This window comes from Setaria viridis, chromosome 9 (assembly GCF_005286985.2).
Source record: "Setaria viridis chromosome 9, Setaria_viridis_v4.0, whole genome shotgun sequence".
NCBI classification, from domain to species: Eukaryota; Viridiplantae; Streptophyta; class Magnoliopsida; order Poales; family Poaceae; genus Setaria; species Setaria viridis.
This window is the reverse complement of record NC_048271.2, coordinates 41,591,385-41,614,943: the sequence shown is the minus strand read 5'-3', so window position 1 is coordinate 41,614,943 and position 23,559 is coordinate 41,591,385. Positions and strand designations below refer to the sequence as shown.

General features: G+C 47.8%; 2 protein-coding genes across 2 annotated transcripts; both read left to right on the top strand.

Annotated features, from left to right (window-relative positions):
* The first annotated feature begins 5,169 nt into the window (after positions 1-5,169).
* On the top strand, positions 5,170-9,247 carry LOC117839603 (mannose/glucose-specific lectin). Its single transcript, XM_034719984.2, has 5 exons — positions 5,170-5,328; positions 5,419-5,868; positions 8,134-8,139; positions 8,246-8,449; positions 8,551-9,247. The coding sequence occupies exons 1-5, from the start codon at positions 5,326-5,328 to the stop codon at positions 8,803-8,805; spliced, it is 918 nt and encodes a 305-aa protein (XP_034575875.2). The 5' UTR covers positions 5,170-5,325; the 3' UTR covers positions 8,806-9,247.
* Positions 9,248-13,107: 3,860 nt separating this feature from the next.
* LOC117839602 (uncharacterized) lies at positions 13,108-17,152 on the top strand. The gene is made up of 4 exons (XM_034719982.2): positions 13,108-13,502; positions 13,972-14,130; positions 15,728-16,212; positions 16,751-17,152. Exons 1-4 carry the CDS (start codon positions 13,181-13,183, stop codon positions 17,120-17,122), a joined length of 1,338 nt encoding a protein of 445 aa, XP_034575873.1. The 5' UTR covers positions 13,108-13,180; the 3' UTR covers positions 17,123-17,152.
* Positions 17,153-23,559: the final 6,407 nt, after the last annotated feature.

The window sequence follows — 23,559 nt, the reverse complement described above, 5'->3', positions numbered from 1 at the left end:
TATATTTTTATACTAATATATTTGGAGACGTAAATATTAGTACTTTTTATATAAATTTGGTCAAACTTGACTCCTCAAAGCAGCACCTGGTACTATCAGGCTTATCGGTGCAAATACTAAAACAAACATTTTTGTGTACATATTTTTTAAAAAAGGAAAGCTCTTTAATTAGATCCTCCATGTATACCCTGCGATACCCACCAAGTAATGCTGCTGTAATATAAAGAGCTTGGCTAGGCAGGTGGTAAACGGTCAGGCTAAGGGCCTGTTTAGTTCCTATGGACTAAATTTTAATCATTTATTTTTATGCACTTTTAATCCCTAAAAATTGGTTTTAGTCCTCTAAGTCCACATGAGGTGGATTAAACTGAACTAAAGTATGTTGGGGACACTCCTGCCCCTCATTTAATGCTCTTCCTCCCGCCACCTCCCACCCGGCCCCCGCCACCATTGCCGCCGGCATCCCTCCGCCACCCCCGCCGCCAGCCTCCCTCCCGTCGCCTTCTTCTCCTCGGCTGGCGCCGCCTCCACCTTCTTCTCCTCAGCCGACGCAGCGGCGACTGCAGCATCCATCCCCTTCTCCTCCTTCCCCTCAGCCGGCGCCTCCTTCTTCTCTGCCGCAGCCTCCGCATCCACGGGCCTAGCGCCGCCTCCACCAACTCGCCGACCTCCGCCGACAGTGACCCGCTTCGTCCGCCCGCTGCTGCGCTTCTTCTGCCTCCGCCCGCTACTTCCCTGCCCCCTCGTCCCCCTCCGCCAACTGCCACCGGAAACAGGGAAGACGGGGTGGGCGGCCTCCTCGTCCCCACCAGCGCTGCCGCCGTTCACCCCGCTGCCGGTGTGGGCGCTGCTGTCCGGGAAGCGCAAGAAGCGATCAGGTTGCGGCGGGCGCGTCCCCACCCTTCGCACCCCGCCACCGAGGAAGCTGGCCGCGCTTGAGACACCCACCAATCCCCCCACCGCTCCCTTGGGTACCGATCTGAAATCCTTGATGATTCTCGACGATGCTAATGTGAAGAACCTCTCTGTAACTTCTCTGATTCATGACTTGGCGCCAGAACAGGGGTACCAGGTGTGCGGTGGACACAGGGTGGGTAGTAGGAGTAAAATGATCTTTATTAACTATATTAATAAACTTTAACTGCATTAATAAATTTTAGTTCATGAAACTAAACAGAATAAAACTAAACAGAATAGAGACTTAAGTTTAGTACATCGACTAAAGTTTAGTATGGACTTGAAAGAACGAAACACCCACTGAACAGAGGTGTGGAAGCAAGCGGACAGGTGCGTGGAGCCAAGGCTTCCAGGAAACCGAGAAAGATGCAGGGTGCCGGTGCCGCAGTGGCATCTCGGCCCACACGCATCACACATCGCACATCTCAGGTTAGGTCAGGATTCACCGATTCTCAGTACGTAGTAGCGGTCCGGTTGTAGATGAAAAGTTAAAAAAGAAAAACAAAGGAGAAAAGAGCTGCACGTACGTACTGGTATTGTGCAGCGCACATGCACACGTACACCGCTGGCCAAAGCAAAGATGCTGTAGAGCGAGGCTAGTACTGTACCACCAAGCAAAAGTCTGGACGCAAGAGTTTGACGGGGAATGGCACACCGAAGTTTTGACCGACTGGTACACATATACGTGCGCGACGGAGCTCATGCACTTATACGTACGTATTGTGACGGTACGGAACTCTGGTATTAGGGCTGTGCTGCATACTGCAACGCGAGATGGCACACCGCTACACTACCTGCGGATGGAGTAGTGTCGGTCAGGTCGAATGAACTTGTGCAACGGTTGCTTCTTCTTGCTTGATAAGCTCGCCGTCAAAGCCGCTGGCGGAGGTGACGGGCGTGGCTGGCGGCTGGCGGCAGCTGCTTCTGATCTGCCTCCCAAGCTGGCACTAGCAGCAAGTTTTTACAGCAGCTACGAGTACGTACGGTGCTGTGTGCGAATCCTCAGAGCTCATATATATGTTGCAGCCTGCTCGGTTGCATGCATGAGCAAGAGCAATTGAGCATGGCCGCCTCGCCTGATGGTACATCTTGCTCAGGGAGGGGCATCTTGCTCTGTTGCGTGCCGTGGCGCAATGATATCATGCATGGGCAAGGGCAACCGCATGCCGCCCGGCCGGGGAGAGAATAGAGATGCTGATTCGCAGAGTGCGTGAGAGATGGAGAGTGGAGATGCATGGGCCGAAGAAACTCATGTGAGACCAGCGGCCAAATCATCTTCTGCTCGATCCAATCAGGCCGGCGATTATTGGCCCAAGCGCACGCGCTAATGAAGCTGCTGGGTCACGCGGCCGTCGCATGCGCCAGTCTGCTGCCTAGACCATCACGCAATGATGCAATGCAACTAAAGCGCCCCGCGGAGATCGCATGCGGTCGCTCCGTCAATCGCGACCTCCATCCCTTTCCCTTCGTTCCCTTCCTCTCTTCTCCAAACGATGGGGGTCCTCACCGTGCTGCGCTGTCCACTGGCATGCCGCATGCCCTTCCATCCTCGGTCCTCACCGGCAACGGCCGGCGACCGGGACAGCCGCCGCCCATCACGCCGTACGCCCCGCCACAGCGGCCGTGTCGCGGCCCTGCCGGCCTCCGATACCGTCCACCATGCACACACGGCCCATTCATTCATCATTCATGCTGCATTTGCAAGCAAAGCACACTGCTGGCCCTGCTGCATGCACGCACACGTGAGAGTGAGACAAAGATGGCATCCAGCTTCTCTTGCTCTTTCCTTTCCTCCTTGGTAACGGCGAAAAGAGAGCAAAGGTAAATGCATGCGTGGTTAGTTGCCAACAATTAAGCAGCATACTTCTCACAAGAGTGAGTTTTCGATCGGCTTCATTATATTTCGAGCATGTTCTCGCCTTGCATCGAAGGCTGTTAAAGCTCGCGGGAGCTTTTTTTAGCTAAACAGGGTGCCTGCCCTGCCGTAATCAGAGCTCATTTTTCGTGCTCCACGGCCGTTAACGCCTTAACGGCTATCACAAAGCCATGCAACTAGAGCAGTAACCAACTGTTGCGCGAACCACCTTTCAAGAGTACCGATAAGGTAGCTCACTCATCGCTGCTGCTGGTAACAGATCAAAGTATATACAGGAGTAATACAGTAGCAAAGCTTGCAAATTAAACGACCCCCATTTCAAGAAAAGAGTCCTATGCCAGTAATCTAGCTCACTCATCGCTGCTGGTAACAAATCAAAGTGTATACAGTAGCGAGCTTGCAAATTAAACGACCCCCCCTTTTAAGAAAGAGTAGTCCGAGAACTACTAACTACTAATCACAAGGGCATGCATGCGCATGCAGTATCGATCAGCAGACTACTGGGCAAATTATAATGCCGTAGTTTAATTTCATTGGGGCTAGCTGCTTTTTTTTTTTTCTTTCTTAACCACTTTCCTTGGACGCACAGAGTTCAGCTTCGTGCACGCATGGTACGGTCTGCACATTCATGTATAAAACCATGTTTTTCAGTTTGCGATGATTGGCTGTTTCTCCCGGATCGTTTTAGCTTTTCTAGGTTCATAAGTATTATTATGCATCTAGATATAAATTATATCTAGTTGCATATTACTAAAAATATTAAAACGACCTACAATTTTGGACAGAAGAAGTAATTACTAGTCTAGGAGCACGGAATTTTCGAGTGGTTAGAGGACAAAGGGACGCCCTGTCATCCTTCATCTCCTCCCCGCGTGCTCAACAACTGCAGCATTGTCGGCATATTCGTGCGCGCCGGGGAGACCTTGACCCGATCGCCTGACCCGTCCTGTACTCTTGCTGTTTTCCTTTCTCGGTCCTCGTTTTTCTTGGACTTTTTGACATTCCTCATCTATCGCCATAGTATGAGTTTCGTCCCTCATGTGCAAAATCGGGTATTGGCCATCCCTCAACTTTAAAATTCATTTATTTTTAGTCCCTCTGCTGTTTTGAGAGTAGTTTCGCATGACGTGGCGCTAGATCCTACATGTCTGGTGGTGGGTCCCACATGCCAGGTGGCTTTCTTCCTCCCCTCTCTTCCTCCTTACCCTTTCCGCACTTCACCCCATCCATCTCCGACCACCGACCACCATGTACCGCTAGCGAAGTGCATCAGCATGACACGGCGCGACCGGTGCGCGTGGGCGAGCCAGGTGGCAAGGAGTCCCGCATGTGCTCTTGCCACGACCACATGTGGGACTCCTTGTCGTGCCCCTGGAGGTGCGACAGGATCCGCGACTGGTCCCGCGTGAGGAACTCGGCGAGCTCCTCGCCATGACGGGCCGAGGCATCGAGGAGCGCTAGGTCGCAGATGTGGATCCGACGGCCCGTACAGGGTGCCAGCCTAGAGGAGCCAGTGGCGCCGGCGGCACGCAAAGGTGAGGGTATAGCGGTGGTACATGGCGGCCGGTGGTCGGAGGTGGGTGGGGTGGAGTGCGAAGTGGGGAAGGAGGAAGAGTGGGAAATCCACCTGGCATATGAGACCCACCGCCAGACACGTGGGGCCTATTATGGGACCTAGCGTAGAATGAGGGACGTCAAAAGGACCTTTTCCTTTTTGCTTCCAGGAGAGTAGCATTCAAGTATCCAACCTACCTCTCTGTTATGTGGGCTGATTTTGTTTTTTCCTGGCCATGTCTTGCCAATCAGATCTTTGGTTCCAAAGTTGGCTAACGAGATTTGGCCCACAATTTCTTTCTTTCTTGCTAGGCCCATGAGCGCATTTCATTCTAGTGGGCCTTGATTTTTTTTGAAAAGTAAAACCGGCAAAGTTTGTCAGGTTTGTATTAATTAATAGAGAGGGAGTTAAACAAGGTCTAGGCCAGAGCTGAAAATAAAAATAAATGTACAATATATACACATTAATAGGTGATTACTCCTCAAGCACAAGTGAAAGAAAAAACATTCATCATGGGACAAACTTCGATTCACTAAAAAAGAGATAAACAATGAAAGAAAAAACAGAAAGATTCAGTTAGATCTTTGCTGGCACAAGCACAAGTGACTGACGCTCGCATTGAGCCATGCGTATGACGAGATGCAGGTGCAGCTACTAGGTAGCTGGTAGTGGCGGAGGAGCTTTCGTCCAGTCATCCAGTGGTACCTGTAGCCATTGTGGACGACGTGGAGGGCGCACATCCCGTCCATACCAACTACCCAGCCCGTCACTGCACATCGGAACTGACCCGCCCTCCGTCCCTTTCAACTACCACCCTCCGTCCATTTCTATATCTGAATTCCAAACGAGCCTGTTCTCGCATCGCATTCTTATTTTTTTGCATAGCCCTCTGCTGAGCTCGTTCCGCGGCCGGCACTGCGAGTCCACGACGGACGACATGGTTTCCTTCCTCTGCTCTGCTCTCCTCGACCACACTACTCACTCCGCATTGTTACAACAGCTGATCCGTGTGTTGGTTTGCATCATTCAGAGCTCGTCGGCGGTGAAGGTCGGGACGTGGGGCGGCGACCGCGGGAGCCCGGTGGACATCACGGCGGCGCCGCGGCGGCTGGAGAGCATCTCCCTCCGGTGGGGCAAGGTCATCGACTGGATCTCCTTCACCTACCGGGACGGCGACGGCAACCTGCACACCGCCGGGCCCTGGGGCGGCGCCGCGAAAGGCCAGGGCGAGGGCGACGAGAACATCACCCTGGACGCGTCGGAGTACGTGACGGAGGTCGCCGGGACGATCGGCCCCATCGGGGACGCGCCCCACACCATCTCCTCGCTCAAGTTCGTCACCAACCGCGCCACCTACGGGCCCTTCGGCCGCGGCGCCGGGACGCCATTCAACGTCCCGCTCGACAACGCCAGCGTCGTCGCCATGTTCGCCCGCGCGGGGGACTACCTCGACGCCATCGGCTTCTACGTCCTCCCGCTCTGATGAATCCAAGCCGCCGATCATGATTTGAAGAATGCTGCTGCACTGCATGTTGTCCCGTTGTCAACTGTTGTTCTGTTAACCACCTGAGTTGGAATAAAAATGTCTCTTGACGCTGTTTTACGGCAACTACCACCATGTGGACGCTAGATAAGCTCCAAATCTTCACCAAATTTTCTGTGGACCAAATGAACACAAAATCCTCGTAAACCTTGCGTGCAGCTACATTAATAGGATGACGTGGACGCATGGAACGCGCAGGTCCACTACCAATATACCAACTTATTATGGGCCCAAAAATTAGATTCCAAAAAATATAATTACTGCCTAATCATCTCATTATGGGCCGGCACTTTTTTTTCACGTGGAAACAGAATGCCGGCTCCTCGCCGGATGCATCTCGTTGCGCCGCGGTGGAGCTTCACCGGCATGAGGGCTGCAGGCCGGCCTCCGGCCACCAATCATGATGGGGGAGAGCACCGGAAGAGAGATGATATGACGAGGAATCCTTCTTGGTGGTTCTCAATGACATTAGGGCATCAAAGCGAGAGGAGCATGGGAGGCCATGGATGACATCCAAGCACGTACTGCCGCCAATGGAGGTGACGGTCTTGCGAGATATGCGCGGGACCCGAGTGCAGGATGCACCGTCCTTCCTTTGCGCCTCCGTTTTTCTCTCTGCCACGGTGGATCGGGAGCGCGAGGGTGCGGCGTATATTTGGCTCCCGACGCCGCCGATATTATTAAAGATTTGGTCCTTGTCAACCGGTTGAAATCGACGCTGCCGGCCGGGGTAAAGATTCATGGGGCTGACAAGCGTTTGCAGCTTATCTACGCACAAAGATGTTGGATTTCGATCCAACGGTGGAAACGGGTGTATCAATCAGTTGAAAAGGAGAGAGATGTCGTCTTCGTTCTACATAAAGTTCTCTCTCCATGATGTTTTCTGCTCATTGTCTTTATTCCTTAGCTGTTGCCTGTTGGCGCCTATTTGGGCTCCCAGCGGTGCTCTGCTAGAACCCATTCAATAGATGAATAGAAGAGCACCTGTTCAATCAATTGCACTCTTAACTAAGAATCAGATTACATGACGGCGATTACGCATTTTGTTTGGTTGACCTCTGTAACGTCGTTCGAATACCACGTATCGTCAGATTTGATTGAAATACAGGCATTCCCGCTGAACAAGAAGAAGAGACAGAATTGAAAAGAATCAGCGATCCAATTTTGGAGAAATTCACTGATAATTGGGAAGGAAACTAGTCTGTGCATGCATAATCAAACGCACAAACGAAAAAAAAAAATCCCAAATCTGTGTGCCCCAAAAACTTCAATCTGAAGCTAGATAGAGGAAACAAAGCTACAACAAATCAGGGCAAAGCATCACTCCGACCACGAGGGTGTTGCTGTTCCTGGCTTCCTGCCCATGGCGCCGTCATGCTCTTTCTTCATCATGCTTTGTGCTATTATTCATCAGACCTTGGAATGCCCTTCTTCCTCAGATCCAGCGAGGTGGAAGATGATTTTGTTTTGTAGAGACAGGAGGGGGAGGAGGCAATTGGTGGGGAACCAACCGGGTCCCTGCTGACGGGCGGAGTTGCTCCCCTGCTGCGTCGGCCGAGCCAGTGTCGAGCGAAGACCCGGAGGCGATGACGGAGTTTTGGAGCGGTATCAGTTTTGGGAAGGGCGGTATCTGTTCACGGTGGGACTCGATTACGAGAAGGCTAAAACAAACAGTGGTAATGGGATCTTGTTAACTCTCCGTTATCAAATTCTTTCTCTTGGCACCCTAAAAAACTCAACAGTAGAGCTGCACTGACCGGTCGTACCTACTGGTGCTGTACGAAACTTTTCGGGCCCGTCAAGTTCGTGCAATAATCGTCAAGATTGTCTATGGTGTTGCAAGGCGTTGACTGTTGTGGATGGTCAACATCTGCGCCTCCGCGTCATCTAATTCACGTGGAGCATTATCTCCCTCGAGATCTGGACGCGGCCTGAGCGGATCACACAGTTAAGAAAACGGCACTAGTTTATACGTGTTTTTGTTGTCTGGTCGTTGGACACTGATCACCTTGCCTACACAATATGTGCACAGAGAAAGATTGAGAAAACAACGAGCTGTCAACTTGTGATGCCATTACCAAAAGCTCTCTATATAAATAGCCTGCTCTCATCGTAGATTTCATATGCAAAGAAAAACACACGATCCTCTATTAGCTGCGCGCGATCGCTTTAACTGGTTGGTGCTGTGCTACTGCTACACAGGAAATGGTACGTACGTACGTACGTACGCTTCCTTGTATTTTGCTAGTGGTACAAGTGCTCCGATTCGATAAAAATTAAAGATATACTCTCCTCCATGCTATCCCTACTGCAGGGTGTCGTCAAGATTGGGCCGTGGGGCGGCGAAGGAGGGCTCCACTGGGACATCCCGGCGACGGCGACGCCGCTGCGCCTGGATAGCATCACCGTCTGCAGCAGCCTCGCGGTCGTCGACGCCATCTCCTTCCGCTACTGGGACGCGCAGGGCGTGAAGCACGACGCCGGCCCGTGGGGCGGGAACGACGGCGACCCGTACGTCGTGAGTGCAGATCGATCAATGATCTCAACCTGTTACCTTCAAAGTTCTCTAACGAATTTCAACCTTGAGGCTGATAACCTGTTCGTCTGGGTGCACCACAGATTGCTCTTGAGCCTTCCGAGTTTCTGACGGAGGTCTCGGGGACGTTCGCCTACATCGGCACACAGCCGACGGACGCCGTGACGTCGCTCACCTTCGTCACCAACCTCAGGAAGCATGGCCCTTTCGGGGATGTGGACGGGACCCCCTTCAGCGTCCCGGTGCGCGACGGCGGCAGGATTGGCGCTCTGTTTGGACGCGGCTGGGATTACATCGACGCAATTGGGGTCTACGTCCGTGCCTCAGCTGGATCGTAACGCGTGGAGGCCCGAGATCCACCCATACCAGCTACCCAGTTGTCTCTCTCCTCTGTATCCAAATCCCAAACGAGCCTCTGCCTACATCTTATTGCTGCTCCGTTGTGCAGCCAGAGCTGCCAGTTCACGATATTGTCTGTCTCATCTGCTCTTTATGCCCATCGTGTGGGGGGATAAGAGGAACTTCAGCAATAGCCTCTAGGTTCTTACTTTTTTTTTGAGTAGGAGCTCTTCCAACTTTCTAGGACTACATTTTTCAACCTCAACTCCAACAACAGCCCCTACTAATACGATATGTGGGACCCACCTGTTGATCTCCTCTCTCTCTTTTTTCCCCAAATCCCTTCCTAATCTTCCTCTCTTCCTCTGCTCTCTCTCTCCCGCACGCACGAAGAGGGCAGCGCTCGGGGCCGGCGACGGGCGAGGCTTGGGGCCTGGCAACGCTCGGAGACCGGCTGGCGCACAATGCGTGGGGCCAAGCGCGTGAGCGGTGCGTGGGGTCAGGCGCACCGGGTGGAGCAACGAGAGGCGTGCAGTCAGGCGAGGAGCGGCGCACGGGGCATGGGTGCTCGATTCCACGGCCCCGGTGCTCGATTCGACAGCGACCAGGCTCGATTCGACGGCGGGCGACCTCGATGTATCCAGGCTTAATTGTCGTGCTTTAATCACTGATGTGTCTTGTGTGTACAAGGTAATAAATACTACCCTTTCATTTTAAATTATAAGTTGTTTTAGTTTTTCAAGATAGATTTTGCTATGCAAAACGACCCGCAATTTTAAACAGAGGAAGTAGTGTGTACCAGCGGTCTGAGTTTGTTGCAACAAAACACGTGTCCTAAAGACAAGACCGAACAAAGGTTAGAGAGCCGAGGATTGATTGAATCGCTCAACTTCTTGCTTTCAATTGTGGTAATAGACACCGAGGAGGAAATCAGACGATAGGAGCGAAAAGAAACCCGCGTCGGCCCTCGCGTCACCCCAGGAGCGACGCGGGTGGCGCCGCCTCCCACCTTGCCGCCGCCGGAGCTTGCCCACGGAAGTTCGTCCGGCCACGATGAGGGCCGCGGTGGGCTCATCTCCCCCCCCCCCCCGAAGCCCCCTCCTCTCCCTCCACATCTTTCCCCACCCCAATCCTTTCCCGTTGCTGTTGCGGAAGGTGCCGGTGGCTGCCATCACCCCTAGGCCGGTGGTGCGTAGATCCAGCTCTGGCAAGCCTGGATCTGGTGCCACCCAACCCATTGGGGCCTCCCCTGATAGATCCATGGGAGGGCGTCATGGGGACCGGAGCTCACCTCGGCGGGCTCAAACTTCACTAGGCTGCTACCTGCTGCTTCTTCGTCGGCTCACCAGGTTGAGCTTCCACCACGCCGGTGAGGCCCTGCTGCTTCCCTGTGTCATCTCGTAGTGGTCCACGGGGTGAGTAGCCCATGGTCACCTGGTGGCATAGGGAGCCAGGGCCCTATGGATCCGGTGCTGATAGCAGCAGTGTTGCGTGAGTCTACGGCGTTCCGCGGATGCCTTCAGCCCTGGTCGGGATTCCCCAGTTCCATCACCGACCATCATTGTGGACGACCGTGGTGGCGGCATGGGTATTTTCATTTTCTTTGGAGGTACTTCTGTTGGGATACGAGGTAGGCTACACTAGCGCAAATCAAAATTTCTACCGCGTATAACCAGGAAGAACTGCCGTATAAGGATCACGGGATTACCACTCGACGCACTACTGGTGCGGAAGATGTAGATATGCGTCGATGCAGTGAAGACGATCACGTAGTCGTACGTAGTCGATCAACGTAGTCGTACGTAGTCGATCACGTCACGTCCAGCAGCTCCTCAGCAGATCGTCCACGTGCAGCAAGATCGCCTCCGGTGCCGCGGCTCGTCGTCGGCTCGTCGTGGCTCGTCGGTGGCTCGTCGTGGCTCGTCGGCGGCTCGTCGATGGCTCGTCCAAGTGCTGCAGGCGCAACACCTCCAAGGTATCCACACATGCAGGGAGGAAGCGTCGCAAGCCGGACTGCTAGATCCGCGAGTTGCAACAGGCGAGGGCGTGGGAGGCGCGGCAGGTGTGTTTCGCCAAAAGGTGTCAACCCTAGGGCGCCCCCACCCCTCTATTTATAGAGGTTCCTGACGGGCCTTTGGGTCCGAGGCCCATTAGTACTTCTAAACCTAATCCAACTCGGATCAGATCCGAATTGGGCTTCCAGCCCCTTAAGTGTGTGACCCTATGGGTTCGGATACGTATAGACATGGCCCGAGTACTCCTACTCGGCCCAATAGTCGGTAGCAGCCTCTAGCAAGATGTGCCAACTCCTATACGTACACGAAGATCATATCAGATGAACCATCACAACATAATATATATGCTATTCCCTTTGCCTCACGATATTTGGTCTAGCTTCAAGCCGACCGCTCTTTCTCGATCCTGTGATTCGGAATCCCTTTGTAGGTTAACTCTTAACCGTACGTAGCATGGCCATGCATTTTCGGATCCGATCACTCGAGGGGCCCAGAGATATCACTCTCAATCAGAGAGGGGCAAATCCCATCTTGATTGACCATGTCTCATAGCATGCTTCTTGACAAACCCGAAAGCTACCTTTATAACTACCCTGTTACGGCGTAGCGTTTGATAGCCCCTAAGTAGGTCGATCCACATCTAGAATACATGCGACAATCTCAGGTCTAAGGACAAAGCGTATATGTTGTTTAAAGAGAGAACTACTTCTCGTGTTGGGTCAGTCCTAGCACATGTCTCCACATGTGTCCACATTATTAGTTCAACATCTCCATGTCCACGACTTGTGAAACATAGTCATCAACTAATACATGTGCTAGTCTAATATTCATGTGTGTCCTCACATGAACTCCGACTAGGGACAACTTTAGAATAACCATACAAGTAAAGAGTTTCACATACAATTCACATAATTGCAAATCAATTCAAGTAGCCTTTAATGGATATTCAATGAACACAATATACAAATCATGGATACAAATGGAATATCATCATCTCTATGATTGCCTCTAGGGCATACCTCCAACAACTTCGACTTCCCTATTGGTGGCCATTTGATGGAGATTCACCATTTCTTGCTGTGCGATGAAAGTACCATGCCTGGTGTGTGGGAGTTGTCCTATCTCTGCTTTGGGAGGTGCCCTACCTCTACTTGCAAGTGTGCTAAATCTCCAGGTGTCCATGGCTCCGCTTGTTGCCTTGCAGCATTTTGCTTTGTCGGTGGTCCTGCAGCGAAAGCGTCGTGCCCGGTGTGCGGGGAGGTCGCTGACCTCCGCACGGTCCATCGCTAAGGAAGCTTGTGGGTTCTCCCTAAGCCACATCATCATCTTCTTTCTTTGGTCATGGCCTTGATTTACATGGTTGCTGGTTTCATCCATGATTCGATACATGTCTGCTTCTGGCGTCTCTACTTCTTCATTGCACTCCTTGTTGGTGGTGTCATCAAATCAAATACCGGGTGCGTTCATTGTAGCCGACCTTCCCTCCTTCGAGGTTTCCTCCCCTTGTTGGGCGTTGGATGCAGTAGGTGGAGCCTTGGATGTGAGGTGCTGCCACTAGCTTGAGGGGAGGTCGGTGTTTCTAGCAAAGCTTTGGTCGGTGTTCTCCTTCTGCTTTTAGTCCCCTTGCTATTGTGGCGGTTCCTCATTCCTCAAGGCTTCCTCCCTTGTTGGACATGGTTGGAGGGCGGCGGCGGCGAGGCAAGGCGTAGTCACAAGGGGTGGTAGGTAGCACATTGACTTTGTGAATCTAGCAAGTATGTTGCTTGGTCTCGGTGCTATGTGGAGAATGCTGGATTATTTTTGGCTTGTGCAGATTATGGTCTTTGTCCTTAGGTTGGGGTTGTGCTTTCTCCTCCTTTTATTGTCTTCTTCTTTATTTCGTTACGTTATGCTCGCAACTTAGGATATAACCCTTTGTACTCTTACTTGTGTCGAACTGCGCTAGCAGTTGCTGATGTAATTTGTGGTTTGCCACACTTTTTAATGACAAGTTCAGGATGACATCTTGGCCGCCGTAGTTCTTGGGGATTAATAAGGGTATATAAAAGAACTTAATCCATCAGAATTTATATATTGTATTCGGATAAAATCATGTCATGTCTTCAGTCAGATTTTAATGGGCAGAGATTTGTTAATATTTTCGAGAACTAAATGTGGTTTGTGACTTGGATGGATCCAACATACAAACGAGGGAGGGAGAAATTGGGCCAGCAGGCTATAGTGAATGTATTGGGCAACTAAACTTTCATGACATTGCCCACAACCGCAGGCCCAACAGCGTATTCCCCCAATTCCCCAGTCCATCTAATCCGGTCCAAAAAGGTGAAAGAAAGAAGAAAACTGAAACCGGCGACCGCCGATGGATCTCCTCTCCGCCGCGTACGGCGCTACCTCCGACGACGACGACGGCGAACCGCCCTCCTCCCTGCCAGTCGCCACCGGGCCTGCCTCCTTCGCACCACCTCCCCTGAAGCGGCCGCGGTGGGAATATCAACCGTACCTCCCTCCACCTCAGTCCTCCCCTCAGCCGCCCCGGCCCGACGCAGCGCCGCCGCTGGCATCTCCGGCCAGCGGCAGGTACGTCTCCAAGAGGGAGCGTGCCATCCTAGCTGCATCCCGAGCACCCGTGGACTCCGCATCGCTCCTTCCTTCGCAGGCAACAGCAGCGGTTGATTCCTCTGGTGAGCTTTTGGCCCCACTTTGCAGCTGGTTGGAAGCGGAAATTTCTCTCCATGCGTCTATACTGATTTACCTAGTATAAAATTCGTCCTGGGTTTCTAATGCTCACATGGGAAGACACAATGTGTGCACTGTGCAGCTTCACCAAACCTCTTGCTGAGTTTAGAATATTTTTGTGCAGATAAATTGATTTGATAACATTGTATTAGATTCCAGAATGAATTTAGTCTTGCATGATTAGATGTCTCAAAATGGTTTGAACTGTTTGGAGAACACTGTTCAGATCTTGGATAAAGGATATTAGAAAGCTTGCATTACCCATTGCTGTGCCTGTGTGTGAAAGCCAAAATGATTTGTCTCAAGAGTCCAGTTTTTTGTTATCATGATGATTTCTTGTGGGGCTAGTTTTTTCTTTATTATGTTGCTTGAACAGCCCTTTTTGTATCTTCACTGTAACATCTTTTGTTGCAGTTGGCTCCGTCATTGATTCAAATCTACGAGGTGACATTTTGCATTCCTTGCAATGCCAACCAAAGCCTGGATCAAGCAAAACTTTGCCATCAAAGCTCTCGGTTTCCCTAAAGGGTCACACTAAGGCAATCAATTGTGTAGATTGGTCGCCAACTCATGGTCAGTAATTATTCTTACATGATACTGCTTTGCTATTTTGTTTGACTTATAATTTCAATATAAGTGTGGTATTGGACCTAGGGTTGTGCATTAGGATATCAGGAAAATGCAGGATTCTCTCTCCAAAGACATAGTTCAATGGAAACTTTAGCCACTTTTTTTTTCTTTTTTTTTTTTTTGGTAAGGAAACTTTAGCCACTGGGAATTGGGGTATGCAAACAGGGATACAATAAGGTGGTTATAGTCTAGCAAATGTGGGTAAACAACATGGGGAGATCTCTTACAATTACTAGGAAACGAAGCAGGTGCTTTTGCTACCAACATTAATGATATGAAACTGGCAAAATATTATCTATAAATTTCAGCCATGACACTTTTTATTTTTAAAATGCTACAAGAGAACAGCAGTGCAGGGTCTTTCACCAAATAACCATGTACTTGCTTGACTAACATATTTGACAAGTTTTTGGGTGGCATTCTCATTGTTCCCTACAATACAATCTGGCTAATAGATTAGCATTGATCCAAGTAAACTCATGATACAGATTACGGATAATGATGCTATGAAATGCATTGGTACACGGTAATGTTTTTCACTAAGAAGGCTATTAGGATTAAATGACCATTCTGCAATTCTAATCCTGTGTGAGCCAAGATATGTCACCTCTACTAACCACTTGCTCTTCATATTTGATTTTTACTGTTGTGGAGGTGCCTACAATTCATGCCCCTTGCTAATTTAATAGTGAATGGGGATGCTTATGGGTATCATATTTGACAATATCTCTATGGAATTAGAAAAAGAATCCAAACAGACTCATCTTATAACATAAGAAATACCTCGATGAAAATATACCCTCGCTTCTTTCATTCATACTTTTGTGACATACCACCATCCTAGTCCTAGAGAAAAACCTTACTGATTCGTTTGCTTCTGCATAGTGGTAATAGGTTCTGATGGAGATCTTACTGCATAACTTTGCCTAGTCTAGTAGTCTTGAGCAACAAACAGGAGAAATTATTTGAATCAGTTTGACATGAGTGTGGGACATATCTGTGTTGAATAAAAAATTTGTAGTAAATCTGACTTCTTCTGAAATGTTAAGCTGTGTTGATATATACATTCTTATGTAACCTTGATGTTTCCTTGAAGAAAGAAAGTGTTGTTAGAGCCAAGAAAAGAACAAGGAAAGAAGATTATAAATGTGGTAGAGCATCAATAAAAGAGCTCATATCCACGACCACAGAACCCACATAAACTGCAATAATCGTTGGTGAGTTAATAACAGGAACCATAAACAAGCTTGTCTTTTCGACATAAATATCTTGATACCTTGTTGCTTAACTCAAAATATATAAGTTCAGTTCCTTTTTATGTCTTTATGCTCCACTGTCAACTAATACTACTAACAATGTGGCGCATGCAACGATCTGATAGTAAGTTGAGGGTAAAATGACCAGCTTCAAATTTTGTTGGTTGGTTAATTGAGATATCGCTTTTGGACATACAGCATTCCCAGGATGGTTTCGCATAGTTTAATTGATAATAAATTTGACCAATTCAGGAGATGCTCATTAAGAAAAAAAATTATTGCAGCACATCTACTCACTTCTGCTGGAATGGATCATACAGTCCATGTATGGAACGTATGGGACAAAGGGAATACTACTGCTCGTGTTTTGAAACATCACACTGCTGCTGTAAAGGATGTGAGGTGGTCCCCTCGTGGGCTCTCTTTACTTTCTGGAGGGCTTGATTGTTCCTTACAGCTAGTTGATGTTGTGGAGGGAAAAGTAATAAAAGTATTCAAGGAGGATCAAGCTGTGGAGGTTATCAAGTTCAATCCAAGTAACCCCAATCTCTTCCTCTCTGGTGGGTCCAAGGGTTCTCTTAGGCTATGGGATATTCGAAGTGGCGTGGTCACAAAAGTATTTCATAGAAGCCTTGGAACCATCCTTGACATTGAATTCAGTGCTGATGGGAGACAGTTTATCTCTTCAACGGACACAACCAGAAGCAATATTAGTGAGAACACTATAATTGTCTGGGATGTCCTGCGACAAGTTCCTTTATCTAATCAGGTAATAGGTTTGTAACTATATTACTCAGGTGGATGTGACTCGCATCTCATCTTTGTTCATACCTTATGATCGTGTCACATCTATCTGCCTGCATCAGCATGTGTTTACAGCATGTAAAAAAAGGTATAAAATAGTTAATTCAAAAAGGCAGTTAGTTTTTTTTTCTATTATAGATTAGAGAATAGTGATTATAAGGAAATTTTCACTTGAATATCTCTGTTTAACACGTAGAGGTTGAATATAGAGATTTACCATATTCTGGCATGGTGCAACACTAATGGTACTGAAGAATGGGCATAACATATTCTGGTAACATGAATGGGTACTTGGGTTTGTGTTAGATACTCAAATACAATGATTTGAGACATAATGAAGGTACAATTTTCATTGTGAACCAAAAAAAGTACAGGCCCATAATGACTAATCTCAAATCAGATAGTGAACCGATTGTTAGTCCATGGAATATATTGTTTAATAATAGGAATTGGTATCCTACCAGCGAATTGAAATTGACCGAAATCACCATTGTATATGGCAGGTTTATACTGAAGCATTCACGTGTCCATGTGTAAGATACCACCCGCACGAAGCTTCTTTTGTTGCACAATCCAACGGGAACTACATTGCGATTTTTTCAGCAAGGCCACCCTTCAAGCTGAACAAGTATCTGCGGTTCGAAGGACATGGGGTGTGGGGTTTCCCGGTAAAGTGCAATTTCTCTCCAAGCGGAAGAGAACTCGCATCTGGTTCATCCGATGGTTCCATTTACTTTTATGATTACAAATCTGCGAGGCTTTTAAGGAAAATAGAAGCCTTCAAAGAAGCATGCACTGATGTTGTGTACCACCCTGTAATGCCGAATGTGATTGCTTCATGCAGCTGGAGCGGTGAAATATCCGTTTTCGAATGATATATAATACAATGCCCATTACCGAAGTAATGTTGAGTGTTTGATGCAAACATTTTATGCTCCTGTGATATCCCTGGGAACGATAGGTGACAGGTGTGGATATACTGCTTAAAAGCAGCTTTCGGAAAGATCATGGAATAGATACTCCCACTAAAATGGCTGTCATTCGAGTTCTTTCTTGAAACCTCTACCATAACCCAAGGAATCCGATGCTACAGGTCCGAATGGATACTGCGTGTATATGCCTCGAAATTATGCAACATATACACATGTATGGGCGATGGTTTATTTGGCGAATACGTACGGCCATATATACGCTGGTCACGTTCATTGTCATCATGCGCCTGGAGTTAAGTGTTCATTGTGGTGGAGCAGCCGGTTGCGGAGCTCGACGGCGTCCACCTCCTGGAACCGGTTCTCCGGGATCCAGCATCCCGTCTTGGGGTCCCTCATCCAGAACACGTCCTTGTTGCTCGTCGCCCTGCCGCCGCCATCCGCCGCGCCGTCCGCCGTCCTCCCCACGGCGGCGGTGGCGGAGACGTGGACGTTCACCGCTCTCGCGTAGACGCCGTAGCTTCGCCGGCTGCCATACATGCACACGCACGCCAAAAAGTCAAATAATGCGTATACACAACACCCAACTTAGAACGTATACGGTGTTGTTACTTGTTAGACACAATTAAAGTTAAGAATGATAGAATATGTAGTAGAAGAGCGAAAAACTTCACTGCGCTGGGTAAATATATAGGATAATGATGAAGAGCTGATTCAATGTAATTACTTGATGAGGCCGGACAGGACGCTGCTTATATTCGACATTGTTGGTCGCACAGCTATACAGGAGGGATATCTAGCAAGAAAAGAAAGATATGGAGCTTGATTTTTCGGTTTGCTTTGGTTGTGGTGTGAGCCAAGGTGGGCGTCGAAGATGTGCATTTTAAGATGGCCGATCGAAGAAGCGGCACACGGAATATAGGAGGAGGACGAATCTTGCAAAAGCTTTGGACAGGGGGAACTTGGTTATTCTTGGCCTAATTTCTGGATGGGTACCTCTATGCCTAACATGCCGATCGCTTGAATGTGTGTGGCTACCTTTTTCCTTTTTCTTTAGCACAAAAACGTGAACCTCGATTGAGCACTCGTGCCTCTCGTTTTAGCTGGACATCGATCTTATGTAATACAGATATGCTGCTGCACATGTATTGATTCTTGCGGATATTAGGCGTTTCATGTGATAGAAAGTCTACAAAATTCATATGGAAATCATATATTCCAAGTGGCACTACACACATGTTCAAAAGTATAGTAAAGTAGAGAACTCACCTTCCGTACGCACCCTTTTGTCCCGGTTTAAAGTTAGCCCGGGACAAAAGGTTGATGAACCGAGACTAAAGCTCAGTCACTGGTGGGAGGCTCACCAACTGGGACCTTTTATCCCGGTTGCAAAGGCTAGTGGAAAAAAAAAGGCCATGAGAGGTCTTTTATCCTGGTTTGAAACACCAACCGGGATAAAAGACCCCCCTTTTATCCCAGTTGGTGTTACCAACCGAGATAAAAGGGTTAAGGGCCTTTTATCCCGGTTTGTAATACCAACCGGGATAAAATGGAGTCTTTTATCCCCGTTGGTGTTTCCAACCGGGATATAAGGGTCCCCACGGATGGCTAAAAAAAGACTAAATCCCTTGAAATCCCTCGAACCCTTTTATCCCGGTTTGTAATACCAACTGGGATAAAAGGGGATCTTTTATCCCAGTTGGCCCTTTTATCCCGGTTGATGTTTCAAAAGGATTGCATCCCCTATATAGTCAGATGTGTTGTGTAGGTGGGATGGCAAGGAAGCTCCGCGTGAGGCTTGAGGTTGTGGGTTCGACCCCCTTTTGTCTCGATTGGTTTTTGGAAGATTTGCTCCCTACCAATCGGGACTGAAGGCGAGTTTTCTACCAGTGATATGGAGAGAATAATAATATATTTGTGTGGGTATTACCTGGTTGTATGCACAACTGGACCAAGCCCAACTGAACGCGCTCTCGATATTTATCATGATGGAGGATGCTGCGAGCTCGACTTTGTGAAACGAGAATGTGATGCCGCCCCTACTGTTTTGCTTTATTTCATAGCTAGGAAAAGTCAAATTATCTTGAAATTCGTATTGGTGCAGGCACAGCCGTCACCAGGATTTGGCCAACCTAATATGCATATATGAATATACTGATTGACGACTCCTTGGGATAGATATGGACATCAGGTTGATAGAAATCTAAACAAAAAATAATTGATAGTCGGAAACAGTAATAATATCCCAGCCTCACTGTTATAAAAACAATTTGTAGGAGCACCTAGTTCTTCTTTCATGGGCGCTCCTCACGAGCTTCCAGGGGCAGCCCATGTATATGGAACGTCCTAGAAATCACCATTTCTAGAGGTAATATGGAACGCCCTAAAAATCACCATTTCTAGAGGTGGGGCCATCTTGCCAACTATCCCTGGAAATAGAACAATTTCCAGGGGCATTACCTCTAACAAATCGCTCTTGCAAATTGATTCATGCAAATTGATTTTCAGGAGCGGTTTGCGAGGAGGAATGCCCTAGAAATCCTCGCGATTTTCTAGCGGATTTCTAACACCAGGTTTGTATTAGAAGGCACGGTAATGAAAAGGCAAACACACCATGGAGCATGTAAGGGCGTGATTGGTTTGAGGGCCAGGCAAGCCTAGCTCGTTCCAGCCACAAACCTTTGATTGGTTGGCATTTGTATGGAGCTAGGCTAGCTGGAGAATATGATTGGTTACCTGCTCAGCTGAGAAATTGTTGCTGCACTGCCAAAGCCTTGCTATGAGGAAACAAGTGTTAACGCTTGTTATTGTCACACTTTTAGTACCATTTAAGTGGTGTTTTTATTCTTATGCTAACCCACTACTTGGCACCTGAAATAACCTTATTTTTGCATATGCAATGTATTTTGGAGCATATTGTGTTTTTGCAGGAAATTAGACTAAATGGAGCATAATTGGATAAAGCCCAGAACAAGCGACGAACCAAGAAAGACGAAGGCTAACAGACCCAAAAATGGCCTAGGCCGATCGGCCTATGGAGGTCCTCTGGGCTCCTCTGATGCTCATTTTTGGTAAACACTTCTCCAAGATTATTTAAAGACTAAGTTTGCAAAGATATGGCAAGATAAGTTCATGATCAAGCTAAGGGAAAATCAAGATTGGAAGGTCAGAAGGTCCGCAAAAGCAGTAGATCTTGCATGAGGCATATCTCCCTTGTCCGGTCCCCGATTGGGACGAATTTGGTGCCTAAATTGTATGGCTCGAAAAGATCTACAATTTTTGTATAGAAAGTTTTGGCGTTTGAGGCCGGGGAGATAGCAAACTCTCCTAGGCCGATCGACCTGACCTGTTTCTGTCCCCAATCGACATGCCCTTCGTCCCACGGCACCTCCAGACTATAATACTCCGATATTTCATCGAGCATGCAGATCCATCCGCCAGAACTCTACGAAACGTAGGGCAAGGGCATTCACCAAAGGGAGCTGACAACCACCGCAAGTCTTCGGAGTTGTCTAGGAGATGGCTTAGGCCAGACCTAACCACATTGGCCTCCCTGCGTGGTTATGCCATGGTGGAGATCATGAGCAGGAGTAGAGCATCGATGGTATATACTCGGAGGCGATGATCTAAATACATCTATTATGTGAGCAATGTTCTTCATGTCATCCGATCTGTTAGCGACTCAATGCCCCTTTTATGCTTTCTATCTATCGTGGATATACTTGTTCCTTGGTCTAATTCCTGATTAGAGTATCTAACATGCTTGGTGTAATCATGGTGATTAGATCTAGTATGTTGATCCTTCATGATAGCTAGAAATGTTCACCTGAGTTCGTGCCCTTAAACTGCCTGCGCTGATAGAGAGGATCGTGATAGGATCTGGCTTGTGTAAGGTGGGGATTTTCGGGAGGTTGATCGGAGGTAGTAGTTTAAAGATTGTTTTGGATGAGATGCATGATTTGCTTGCTTATTAGCTAGATTTACAACTAGAAGATGATGGGTCCTTGTTACCCATGGTTATGCTATCTCATATGAATTTGTGGATGTGATCAATCTATAATCGATCATTCATATCTATTATGTTTACCTTTATATGCAATCGATGCTTCATGTTAGGATTGGCTAGTTAGTTCGCTGCCGATCCACGGATTGATAAATCTTGAATGGAATACTTTAAGGGAAAAGATACGATGATTCGTGCACTGGCGGTTTACAACTCGACGTGTTAACTACCGTCAACAACAAGCCTTTCCTGCGTATCTCGAGAGTCAGGCTCCCTTTTGCACCTGATGGGCTAGGCCAGCTACCGAGGCCAGGAAACCAATCACCACATCCTTGCATCGTGGGAGGCTAGCTGGGTGTAACACCCCGCTCCAAAATGTGCTTACGGCCTATCTCCTCACGTGGAATGGACCCGCATATGCATAGCACCTCTTTTAGCCCCTATATGCGAGCAACCCCCTAAGTGTGTGGTCCACCTCTCTTCCCTATCTTTCTCTTATCTCTTTCCCCTCTCTCCCTTATATTTCTTCTCCCTCTATCCTCTCATCTCTCTCTTTCATCTCTCCCAGCAACACTGACGCTTGCCTATAGGCGCAGGGAAGCCCCCGCACTCGCGCGCGAGAAGTTCGCACCGATGGATTGGCGGGCGGGCGCGGACGGAAGCAGCAGTGGTTAATCTAATCCCACCGTGGAAACAATAGTTGGTTGCAAAATTCTATAACTCTCCTAGGAAACGCTAGTTAGGGAAAGTCACGAAAAGAAGTGTTTATGTGTGAGTTTGTTGTGAGATATTAAAAGTTCATAAAAATAAAACCATGTGGGATGAAGAAACTTTTATATGAAAATTGTAATCCTTGACAAGATCTACAACTCTATATCTCTTAATTGTAAGTCAGTTACATTCTCAAATATTCACATGAAGGTTCACCTATGTGCCAAAAAAGAATAAAATTCCCCATTTGTATGTGAGATAGTTAGGAGGGATTGTGCGAGGGTGAGTCATGGTTCGAATCATGAAAACCAGATGTTTGCATATTTCGAGCAAAAAAAAAAACCATGACTTGTGACTCATAGCCATGTAGCTCTGCACGTGGCAAGAAATTCAATTTTTGATAATTTTATGAAGCCCAGGTGGTATATTTTGGTAAATTTTTCAAATTTCTATCATGGCTAATGGCAGAAAAGTGATCTGATCTCTAACGTGTGTGATAACCCCTTGTGTAGCAGTTAGACAAGGATACTAATGTTATTAATTTGCTCACATTTTTTTTGTCAAAATATATATGTGCACTTTTGGAGTAGTAGATCGAATCGACACATTACAATAACAAATACTTAGATAGCATTTCTATTGTCATGAATAATAAGCATTAATTGGTCATACAACGAAAAAAATACATATATCTCTCAACTAAGAAATCATGAAAAAACACCATATAAGGAAATTCATGCGCGTGTCATGTAGTCCACTGCTTTGCTTGTGTGTGCCCCCCAAACTTGCTATTTGTGTGTTTGCCACAAGTGTTTACAATTCACCTAACACTACTAGAAACACTACTAGAGAAACGACCTTTCATCCCATACCTTTGTACCGATCACTTTTTAACCAGGTACTAATATTAGCATTAGTACCGGGTCCAAATTTGGGGATTCCTGAAGCACCTTTAGTACCAGGTTATAACATCACCCGGTGCTAATATGGACCTAGTACCGATTATTTGACTAAAGGACCCATTTACTTTAGTAGTACCGGTTGCGAAACTGGTACTAAAACGGGATTGAGCACCGCTACGGGGACTTCTCTAGCTGTGTAAACATCCAGAATTTTACCCTATCTCACTTAGCTTGCTCCTCATAGAAACCTTTGCTTTTTCCTCAAAATAGGTTGCATATCATTTGGATCGAAGAAAATATTTAACTTCATGCGACTCGGGTGTCTTGGTTCCAAACCTGGTGTGGACGATGATGCGCAAACGCTTTACTTTACAGTTCTCATCTTCTTGCAGAGATGCAATACTAGATGTTCCAACAACAATATTGCCCGATGTATTTGCATGCCTTTTTAGAGTGTTTGCGCCACTGACGTTCAAATCACCTACCACATCCACATGCTTAGTTGCTGGAGTTTGTGTCTCTGTTGCTATGAACGGCTGAAAACATCCATGGCAGCGAAGATTGAGATCTGCATGTAGCATTTGTTGCATGAAGTCCAAAATATAAGATCTTGTGGGGCGGACCCAGAAATTGGATGGGTCCAGTGAAACAGTGTGTGAGTTGTGATCTGTGGACGAACTGGGCTGATATGGCCTGCGGGGCCTTCTTTTCTTAACTGGAGATGTCACAAAATGTAGCTGCCCTAAAGGGACGTTTTGGGCTGGACC